At 42.0% G+C, this 11,685-nt stretch overlaps 1 protein-coding gene across 1 annotated transcript; it reads right to left on the reverse strand.

Moving 5' to 3' along the window:
* Positions 1-795: 795 nt before the first annotated feature.
* LOC307252558 (uncharacterized protein) lies at positions 796-10,930 on the reverse strand. The gene is made up of 2 exons (XM_080030258.1): positions 10,695-10,930; positions 796-5,210 (listed from the first exon to the last, which is right to left on the reverse strand). Exon 2 carries the CDS (start codon positions 5,065-5,067, stop codon positions 1,702-1,704), a length of 3,366 nt encoding a protein of 1,121 aa, XP_079886384.1. The 5' UTR covers positions 5,068-5,210; positions 10,695-10,930; the 3' UTR covers positions 796-1,701.
* Between the last annotated feature and the right edge of the window lie 755 nt (positions 10,931-11,685).

Raw genomic sequence — 11,685 nt, forward strand, 5'->3', positions numbered from 1 at the left:
ACTCTTGACATTCTGGTAATATGGTATAATGGCCTATGTCAAGTAAAATCACATGATCTGTTCAACTGAGGAATTAGGCCATTTAAGCAAAAAAATCATTTTGGCCAAAAAGTGACTTAGGCCATTATTTTAACAGGGTGACGATATGCAAATTTACCTATAGGCTATGTATACCCCTTTTCATAATTTTGTATACACATTTATTATATACTATTCATCACATTTCACATGATCACCATATTTTTAAAGTCTTTATCTGCAAAGTAATTATAGGTGCCGAAAAAAAAGTATCTATTTTGTGTAAATACATACACATAAAGGACGTCATTCAATTTTTTTCATTAACAAAGACTACATTTCTTTAGATTTCTTAGAAGTATTATGTCCACAGCACCCCCATGTGGACTGCCTGTGCTCTTGCTCCTTTTTCAATTCATTATCATATTAATAATAATCTTTTTTCTCAATGTAGTTTTTAGTATATCTAAATATTTCTTTTTTTAGATCACCAATTTGAATAATTTTTTCGTTATTTGAGATTATATGCCCACAAATTCTTCAATGAGTGTACAATGTTTTTACATTAATCCTGCTCCACTATGAAACAGCCCTCTGTGAAACAACAGTCTCAAATCAGCCATGGACTAAGATTGATTATGGGTTTTTAATGAGACATATTGATTAATTCAATTTACACCTGATTGAGTCTTGCTTGACTGAATGAGAATAAAATGATGAAGTGTAAATGTTGACCTTTTACAAACGTCATTAGTAAACCTCTTTGCACTTGCAGCAGAGTGAATAATAGTTTTATTTCACGACACTTCTCTAAACACAGTTACAAAATGCTTGATTACAGAGAAGCAGAAACATAAAAAATGTCCAAAGGTAATCCGCCACAAGCATCACATGACAACATATATGGTGGTAGGTAGGACAGAAACCGCACTTATTTGAAATATTTTAGTGTTATTTCTTCGACCATGATAATAGCCACAGGTGTGTGTCCATGACCTATCTACAAGGCAACGTTTGGAACATAAAATCTCTGGATGCAAAAGATCAATTCGCATGCCAGTCACTACTGTGAGAGTCTGTTGGTGAGACAGGGTTTTCTTTTATTGGACAGTAGGGTTGTGAGGAGGGCGATTGGGTTTGGGGATGAGAGGGGGTGACCTACAAGGACTAAATCCTCATGCAGAGCTTTTGTATTGTAGTGACATAGAAGAGAGTCCAGGTATGAAGCTTGTGGAAAACAGCATAGCAGACTAGTCAAACTATTTGGATGGAAACAGTAAATGCTTCATCTGCACAGAGAAACTAGTGGTTTTGCATGTTTTTGCCCACAATCACTTAATGGAAAGTTTGCAAAGAAACAACAAAAAACAACCCGGCATTCATGATCTATAGATACGACTAATATAAAATAGAACCCAGCAGGCATTCGAATCCTAATGCTAATTTGGTATCTTCCAGCACTCAAGAGGGTTTCTCTTTGACAGCTAAGTGTGTGGACTTAAAAAACATGGTCCGTTATCTAGATTTAACCATAACAATTATCTGGTAGTGTAGAAGCATATTTCTCATGCTATTTAAGAAAAATTACTATCTGGAACAGTTCTTAACTTTTTGGCTAAAAAAACCACTGGTACTTGACTTAATTGTTCCCAAGGGGAAATTCCACTATGATCCCTCAAAGCTTCAGAAAAGTTCTGTAGCCAGACCATCGTGGAATTTACTGATGTGTCTGTTTCTGTCCCCGGTCTGCGTAAATGTCTGTCCGCAGTGTGGGCAGGAGTATGGCCTCTCCCCTGTGTGGATCCTCATGTGAACGTTCAGTTTGTCTTTGCTAATAAAGCGCTTGTTGCAGCAGGTGCATGCGTACGGCTTGTCCCCAGTGTGGTAGCGCTGGTGCATCTTCAGCTCCGTCATGCGACCGTACGTCCGGCCGCACTCGGGGCAGATGAAGGTGGGACGCACCTCCATGTGCTGTCTGCCGTGCAGCCGCAGCCCGCTGGAAGAACTGAAAGTCTTGCTGCACTGCGAGCACTGGAAGGGTTTCTCTCCCGTGTGGATGTAGGCGTGTAGCTTGAGACTGGCGGCCGAGGGGAAGCCGTTGCCGCAGATGGAGCAGAGGTGAGGCCTCTCTCCTGTGTGGATGCTCAGGTGCTTCTCCAGCTTGTTCTTGTTCAGGAAGCTCTTGCCGCAGACGGGGCAGTTCTGCGGCTGCTCTCCTTCGTGTTGGCTCATGTGTTCTGTCAGCTCGATAAGCGTAGAGTAAGCGCAATCACACCGAGTGCACGAGTATGGCCTCTCCTTCTTGAATTTCCTGTGTTTGAGGCGGTGTTGCTCTAAATCTTCCGCCTCTACGAAGGTCTCAATACAACCGGTGCACTGGTAAGGTCTTTCCTCCGTATGGGTCCGCAGGTGATACTTTAAAGCGTTTACCTTTAGGAAAACGCTGTCACAGTGTGGACATCTGGTTTCCCTTCTGTTATGGACCATGATGTGCCTCCTGTAGTGGGACAGTTTGACGAAGCGTTTGCAGCACAATTCACAGTAATACTGTTCGTTTTGGTGACCTTGCTCGTGCTTTTTCAGCGCATACTCAACCTTAAACTTCTTTCCACAGATACTGCAGGCGTAAGATTTTTCATGAACACCCATGTGCGCCTCCAGTTCTTCTGGACTACCAAAGTTTTCGTTACATTTCGGACAAGTCCCGCTGTTCTCCATCACATGAATCTCTAAGTGCTTGTTGAGATCTTCTGGGAAGGCAAAAGTCTTCTGACAATTGGGGCATGTGTAACACTCGCCGTTTGTTGCTTTACGATGAGTCACTATGTGCCTTTTCAGATGATACATTCTACCAAACACTTTGCCGCAATCGCCACAGATCAGGCTTCGAGGGCTGGCCTGGACCTTCTTGTGCATTTTAAGATGCTTCACAAGTTCAGCTTTCTCCTTGAACTGTTTATCACATGCGAGACAGGTCAGGCCTTCGACAGCATGGGTTTTCCTGTGTGTCTTCAGCTCCAGCCAGCTATTTAAACTTTTGCCACACTTGGTGCAGATGTACTTGCCCGAGCCGTGCTGCTTCCTCAGGTGTCGGGTCATGTGGTACGACTGGCTGAAGGACAGAGAGCATTCCGGGCAGCTGAAGGGTTTCTCCTTTGTGTGCGTCCTCATGTGTCTGGCTAGCTTGTTTGACCCTTTAAAGCGTCTTTCAGGACAGTGGGGACAGAAATGGCCTTCTGTTCCAACCTTAGAGGCGGCTTTTCCTTTGCGACTCTTCTCTTGAGATTTCTTTACAATCGGGACAGTAAAATCTGAGTCTGCATCATTCTCAGGGCCATCTTCATCGGAGTCATCATTCTCACCGTTCCCCTCATCACAAGATGCGATTGTTTCTCGGTTTTCCAATTCATCACTTTGCTGGGAACTATGTCCCAATGTCTGAATGCAGTGTGATACGGTGTGAGCCATAAAGGCAGCGTTGCTGGTGAATATTTGGTCACAGACGGGACATGACAGAGCTTTCGGTACGTGTGTCCTCTTGTGAATTTTCAGCTCTTCCAGGCTCCCTTGGTTTTCGCCACACGTGGAGCAGACGTGTTGGCCCGCACCGTGCTGGTTCCTCAGGTGTCGGGTCATGTGATAGGACTGGCTGAAGGTGACGGGACAGTGTGGGCAGCAGAACGGCTTCTCCTTTGTGTGCATCCTCATGTGTCTGGCCAGCTTGTGAGCGCTTTTGAAGCGCCTGTCGATACAGATGGGACAGTAGGGGCCTTTTAGTTTAGTCCGAGTCCCAGAAGTAGTCTTATAGTCTTCAGCATCACTACCTTGGTCCTGGTAATCCTCTTCAATCGGCTCTGATGTGGAGAAGGGCCTGTAATCATCATCATCTTTATCAACAACATCATCATCATCTGCTGCTGCTTTATCGTTGGCAGTATCACAGGCTGGATTAGTCTCATTAACAGTTTTAGGCTTGTCTCCATAATTTTCACTAAAGCATAGGTTATCACTGTTGTTACAGTCATTATCTCGGTATCGAGATGGTCTTCCTCTGGTTTTCTTCAAGCATGGCTTTGATGATCTTGTCGGGGTTATCAAGCATGGCTTTGTTTTGGTTAATGTTTTTTTCGGCCTTTCCTCCCCAAGCCGAGGCCGCCCTCTTTTGCGCTTTATTGGAAGAGGCGGGTCCTGATCGTCTCCAATATCCACACTCACTTCTTCGGTTATTGTTTTTTTTGGCCTTTCCTCCCCACGTCGTGGCCGCCCTCTCTTGCGCTTCATTGGAAGAGACTGGTCCAGATGGTCACCAGTATCCACACTCACACCGGTTATTGTTTTTTTTGGCCTTTCCTCCCCACGTCGTGGCCGTCCTCTTTTGTACTTTATTGGGACAGGCGGGTCCAGATCGTCTCCAATATCCACACTGACTTCATGAACACCGAACATTGTAGATTCATTCAATGCAGATTCAACCTCTTTACTGATAACCATTGCCTTGTCCAAGGTCATAGTTTCCCTTTCCAACAGCAGCCTCTCTCCTAGTTGTGGGCAGTTTGTTTTCTTAATCAGCTGATCCAGGATAAGTTTAGCTTCTAAGTCGTCCCCATAGTTGCAAGGCCTCAGCAGTTCTGTTAAAGCAAACACAAACTGATCTACAGTCTCCGCGGGCATCTGAGCCCTGTGATGAAATATAAGGCGGTACATCTGAGAGGTGGGATCAGAGGTGAAGTAAACAGTCAGCCCTGAGATGGCTGCTGTGTACGTGGTTTCACTCTGGAACAGGGTTGTATAGATGTGCTGGCCCTCTGGGCCGAGGCAGTTCTGTATGAGAACACACTTACTGGAGTCGCTGAGCTCGTTTTCACCAAGCGCTTCAACGTAATGTTCAAAAGCTTTAAGCCACTTTTGCCAAACCATGGTTGGTTTTCCAGGGCGGGGCAAGAAGGGTGGAGGTGGGGACAGGATTATAAGAAGTGGTTCTGGGAGTGGCTCCATCCATGCATCCTGTTTGGTTATCTCCTCATCTACTTCAGAAGTCACTTCACCCATTCTTAGTTTATGGTGTGTCTTTTTTTAACTGAGATTGATTTGAATTTTTCTTTGAGTCAAGTGAGACAACTTATTAAGATGCTACCCTCTTTGGTCCGTGAACAGGCTCCTGATGTTTCATCCCACTAAGGTCCCTAGGAAAACTGTGAATAAAACAAAAGCAAGTTAGTTTTAAGGCTCAGTTTAAGGCTATGCAATATATTTAAAAAAAATTGCACTAGTTCCAAGTACACCACCAAGCCCAGCGTTTCCCACCTTGCAATGGAATGGTTCTTTTAGCTAACTTCCTGTCAGTCACTGTTGTTAGCAGTCCCCTCCCTCATCCCTACATCACCACATTAACGCACAGCGGTCTTCAAACAGCTAGTTATCTAGCCTAATCTCGGATCTGTAAATCCCATAAAACCAGACATTGGGAAGGACTTTTACCTGCTCCACCATTGTAGGCGCATAAACATTCACCCCTTTGCATGCACGGGCAGAGAGACGTGCCTGTTTGTAGCATTCTCTCTTCCGATTGGATATACGGTTGTGGGGATACCAGAATAGTTTCTCGCCTATTATGTGCAGAGTGGAGTGACTGAGAGACCTGTGTTATTATGAAGCGTGCACACTAGTGATCACTGCATGAATACAGAGCGATTTAACACGTGTTAACATAAATATCCCTTACTTCTGCTTTAAAGCAATCTGTAAAGTCTGAAAAACAGACCTTACAGATTGAAAGGAGAAAGGTTAAAAGGTCACCCAGCAGGCACAGAGATATCCTGGCTGACTTCAAAAACGTGTGCCCTTTTGTTTACTAGAACACAAGTCGGCATCTTTTGATAGAACCTCAGGCTCCATATACCCACAAGCTTTCTTTTAAAATATGTAGTCTCTAATCCAAACCCAGATTACTCAAGGGATTTTCTTTAAGTATTCCTTTAGAGCAGGGGTTCTCAAACTTTTGATAGCTGAGTGCCAATTTAGGAACCCAACATTGGACCGGGAGCCACCGAATGGCCAGCGTCTTTGCATTTTTAAAGTTTACATGTATTGGTCTGCATCCAATAATGTGTAATTAACACATTTTAATTAATAAATGAAGGGCTAGGTTTCATTTCAACAGTGGGGGGGACACATTAAATGCTGGGGTCTGGGGGACAACATAACTTTTTTTTCCTACTGGCCCGCCGGGCCAGTGGATCCGAGTTTTACTGGCCCCTTGTATATTTTCACTGGCCCTGCACACACTTTTTTTTCTTCATAATTTAGTGTCAATTATTATAATACCTGTATTAGAAAAATAACCAGATCTAAAGGGAATATCTATACTGTAACAGTATAGATATTCCCTTTAGATTTGGTTATTTTTATTTTAGTTAATTATATGAAATGTTGATATTGCTCATACACATAATATAAAACCAGGCAAACATATTGAATTTGAAGCCTACAACTGAAAGTATGTTGAAAGAGTGGGCCAGTATTTTAAAGTCCAGTAGTTTGATGGTTGTTTTTATTCTTGAATTTGGGCAGTTTAATGAATAGTTCACCTGCAGAAGTCATGTTCAAACATTAAAAAAAAAATAAGAGATGAAGGTCTGATCATTCTTTGTGGTGTGGTAGGCTGTTTTTATTACTTTCTCATTTCGCATTAGGGATGTGAATGTGTCGACCGAATGACCGGTTTTCCACTTGCGCTCAAGTTGACTTTAAAAATAGAATAGAAATCCGAAAATCAGTGGGTTATGCCGTTTTTTTAATGGGAGATTTCACCGTATATGGGAGTTCACGTCTGGTCGTGAGCGCGCTGCAGGAGTGTCACTTCTCCATGAAGTGTCAGCTTCACATTAGAGTCCGGTGTGGGACCATTTTTTCAAACAATTGATAAAAAAACAATGCAGTGCAAAATATGCAGCATAAGTTAAACGCTCGTCTAAGACTATGACGTTAAATCACCTTAGAAACACACAATGCCTTCGTCCGATCACAGCAGCGTTTCACCGTGTGATCTCGCCAGCTAGTGAGCCGTCGCGCAGATGAACTGTGGTTTGTGGCTAAAATAATAACCGGGGATATTCTCCCCGTTAGCGATTTCAATGGGAAAGACTTCCGCGATCTGATTGAATGTCTCGAGCCTGAAAACACAGTGCCAAACTGCGCGACTATAGGAACTGTACAGTGAGCGGAGTCCCTCCGTTCGTTTCTGTCTACAACCGACACAATCACCGAAGACGCATTCACAGCGTTTAAATAAAGCCTCTCATTTGTATTACCATTGGGGCTTGGATGCAAATACTGTAACATTACGGCGGCAGATAAAGGAAAAGCGCAGTTATCATTTTCTGCACCTCAACCTCTGCTGTGGGAAGAAAGAAAGGGGGCAAAGCAAGTCGATTGATTTGTCGACTCGCAGACGGAAGGTAGGCAGCTCTGCCAACGGAGCGAGAGTGCACCCGCTTGTTGCTCCGCCTGTCAAAACGCCCACGCATCGTTTGTCCACTGGCCTTTCGTTAAAAAATATAATTTATATTAGGTTTATTATATTGAGTCTTAAATAAACACTGCTTTCATTCCGACTCTCAACGCGCATTTCAATGAACCATGATATAGTCTACAAAAAGATACTGAACTGCCCGCCTGGGCCAGTGACTGGCCAATCAACTTGCCCTGCATATGATTTTACTGGCCCCGGGCCATCGGGCTATACGTTATGTCGAACCCTGCTACCTATTTAATACTTTATGGGCCGGTTTCACAGACATGGATTAAGCGTAGTTCTGGACTAAATTGTACATTCAATAGACAATCTCCATTCAAAATTCCATTTAGTCCAGGACTAAGCTTAATCCATGTCTGTGAAACTGGCCCTAATTGTTTCTAATTGATCTAAACCATGGCAATTGCAAGAAGAAAGAAACAATCATAATCATGATTATTTTGAGTAATCACATTGTGTTATCACGATTATTAAAGACAGTTAATCATTATGCATTTATTTTACTTTTAACAAGGTTTTTTTTCTAATAACACCATGACTTTGGACTTTAAACAAAGGCCTAATTGAACTGAAAACAGGGAGAAATAGGCTAAATAAGTGAAACATATTTTTAATAATTGAATAAAAAAAATATGTCAAAATAAAAATAACCAGTTGTAAATGGTGTTGATAGGGCACGTCTTTTGATAGCATTAAATGTAAGGGCATGATTTATTTATGTCAAGGAGCAGGGTGGATAGGCAGTTGCATTGTAGTGTTGAGAGTTGTGGTGGCAGGGGTCAAGGAGCTTTAAACCTCCTGTGTTTTTTATTCAGTGATTGCTTGGTCATAGACCACTATGATTCGACTTACAGTGAATAAACAAATTGGTCGGGATGTTTAGAGGTGCAGATCAGGTCGTATACCTTTTCTTTCTCTCTCTCTGTCGCGCGGTCGCGTATGTCACGTTACTCGCGTGTCCGCGCGTGACAAATCTTGCACATTATTTTAGTTTGTTGTGAGTCTGAAGTGTTTTCAGACAACACAATTAGTTTTACCTTTATTCTCGTCATCTAGAAGTTTTTCAAAACACCCGGCAATGCGCAACATTTCCCTCCTACTCTCTGGACCAGCCGATAGCTAAATTATCAGGTGAGGGAGAGGCCGAGCGAGCGCACCGCTCGGCTGAAAGGGTTCGCTGCATTTAACAGCCTGCATGCCCCGGCGTGCGGAACAATGATAGTTTAATAACGATTTTGTTTTCATGATTGAGGGAAGCCGTAATAGTAATCGAAAATGAAATTCAAGTTATTGTCCAACCACTCAAGAAGGATGACTTAAATTGGGCTGAATTTGGAGAGGTTTTAAATAGCTATATTTATTCTCAATCTTAATCATTTTGGCGCTCCTGATTTTCCTTTGGCGCTGGATAAATCCGCTTTGGCGGGCGCCAAAATGTTCTCTATGCAGGAAAAACCCTGTACACTGCCTGCTGCACTGCGGGAGGCTGACCAGCCGTCTGCAACTAGAGGCAGAGGCCAGCCGAACTTCGCAAGTTTAAGATGGTACGGTCCACTGTAGGGGTGTTATTAATAATTGGGGAATGAATATAAACAATTAGGAGGGATATTTAAGTATTTCGACCCCTGTACTGTTTTTACTGTTACGGGGACGCATCCCCTCCGTCTGTTTCAATTAAAAAAAATATATATATATATATTTTTTTTCTCTTCTTTTAATAATTCATAATTCAATGCAGGCCGCCAGATATGTTGGCGGCCCGCGGGCCGCACTTTGAGAACCACTGCTTTAGAGCCACAATGGTTATAAGACATCTATTTCCACCGACTGAATAGTCATGACTAGTAAATGACCCTAACATGTAAAATAAGTGGATAACCTACAAACAACAGCTTTAAAAGTAACCAGAACAATTTGAGTCAACAACCCTGCCTAAAAGAACAATTTTACTACAACCAAAATTGCAGAGAAATCAATTAATTGAGTTAAACCTGCAGTGTGTAGAATTTTGGGTTTTATTTCCTAGCAGATTTTGTAGAAAATAATTATAATATCAATAAGAACGTTTAATTGAGTGCATAATAGCTGATTTTTTTTTTATAGAATTATTATTTTTTTCCTTAGAAAGGGTCTCATATATGTCCATATTTCTCCATACTTTGGACCAAGGCCTTCTCACCGCCATTTTGGAAGTGTCATAGTTGGAATGTCATCAGGTGCATTGTTTAAAATTTAGAATTGTTCTTGTCCTTGAAGGCCACTGTAGCTTCTGTTATTATTCGAAAGGGGTGGGGTTACCCAGGGAGCGTTGCATTCTAGAACTTTCTAGAACTTACTTGATGATGTCATATTACACACTGCACCTTTAAGGGCAATTTTGATTAAACATGATTAGCCTACTTGGGTCCAGAGAAACGTGAGAAAAATATTTTTTTTTTACTTTAATAGGCCCTATGTCATTTTTTTAATTCAGGTCATTCAGAGTACAACTACAAAGCTAACATAATAATAATATTGTGTCACTTTAATATTGGGGCGTTTGGAATTTGAATTTGATAGATTCTACCAATTAGCCTATTTTGAGATAGGCTACTAAATTGAAATGTCAGAAACAAAACAATGAATACAATCTCGAGGTTTCAGCATTTTTTTTAGATAAACTTCTTCAATGCCTTTAAGACTTTTTTATGATCTGTAGTAAGCCTGTAACTTGAAAAAATAATCCAAGGTAGCCTACTTTCAAGCTCTACTGCATATTTTGTGAGATATAACCGTTTAGGACTGGGGGCCCTGGGAAGGATTAGTTGTTTATCGTTTCACAGCGGGGGTTGGGCTGTTGTTGGTTGGGCCCTGTATTTTCGAGCCCCGTCCATGAAAGCTAAAGGACAAATGCCACACATAGTACAGAGATATCACGCCGCAACAAGCTGCATAAGCCTCTGCATTAACTTGTCGACTGGTTTTTACGGTCTTGTCTTTTACGGGCAGTATCATCGGTTTTTAACGGCCTTGCTCCACCATATTAATTCAACCAACGTCATACGGACAGCAGTCGCCTATCGACACAGCACAGAGCCACTAAAGAAATATGGAGTATTGATGCGAGTATCCAGCAATAACCAAGGAGGAGACAGAAACTCACCAAACCAAACTAGGTCACAAGTCACGACGTTTGCAGAGACGGTGTAAAAGCTGCTACGTCTCCCGGGACCGTGCGGCGCGAAAAACAGCCGTTAGTATGTGAAAAAACCGCCCGCTGCAGCGCTACACTTTACATCAGTGATTATAAATGTCACTGTGACTATATTACACCATGATATTACACACAAAAACACAATAAAGCAAAGCACCAAGTGAAGAAAAAATCCGCCATGCTGACCGTCCTTCTTCCGGACACAACAACAGCTTCCCGGGCTCCGATACAGCGCCACCCGCCGACTGGGAGCGGGACTGAGTGTTGTGGAGCTGAAAAGCAATGACTCATTTGGCGATGGCTTGAATAGCCTATTCCGCATTCATGAAAAAGATACACGAAAAAGCTTCAGTACTTTAAATCTGAGTCAAAATATAAAACAATCTTAATCGTAACCACTGCTGTCTCATGCAGAGCTCTGGTGCCCTTTTATTCACAGAAGTCTGCCACTGCATCATGTAGGCTGTTAATGTTTTACTAGCCTATTACAATATTGTATTATCATTACTGATCAATAAACATGTGAGATGCACTTAAATGCTGTATTGTTGTTGGTGCTGATTTTTAATGTAGGCCTAAGAATAAGTCTTAATCTAGGCTACAAGTTAACAAGTATGCCTAACTGCATCTGTGAAATAAATGAGGTGAAGATAAGTAGGCTATCATTAAATTGAAATACTCGAAGTAGGCCTAAATAACAAGCACCTCACCTCAGCAATGTTTCTACTATAGGCCTACTTCAGTTAATGTAGACTATTAGCCTAAATATTGGTAGCCTAGGCTAAGTTATTAACAATAATACATATATTTTACTATTATACCATGCAAATATTAGTCTACTCTCCTTAAAATAGCCTACTAATTGATTATCTGTTTGTGTGGATCGGCTAATCATTAACCAACAAACACTTTGACACAAATATGAGTAATTACCTTCCTC

Source organism: Ammodytes marinus (genome assembly GCF_949987685.1).
Source record: "Ammodytes marinus genome assembly, chromosome: 6".
NCBI lineage: Eukaryota > Metazoa > Chordata > Actinopteri > Uranoscopiformes > Ammodytidae > Ammodytes > Ammodytes marinus.

Excerpts from the sequence above, each read along its gene's own strand:
- LOC307252558 (XM_080030258.1), bottom strand. The coding sequence starts at position 5,067 with ATGGGTGAAGTGACTTCTGAAGTAGATGAGGAGATAACCAAACAGGAT.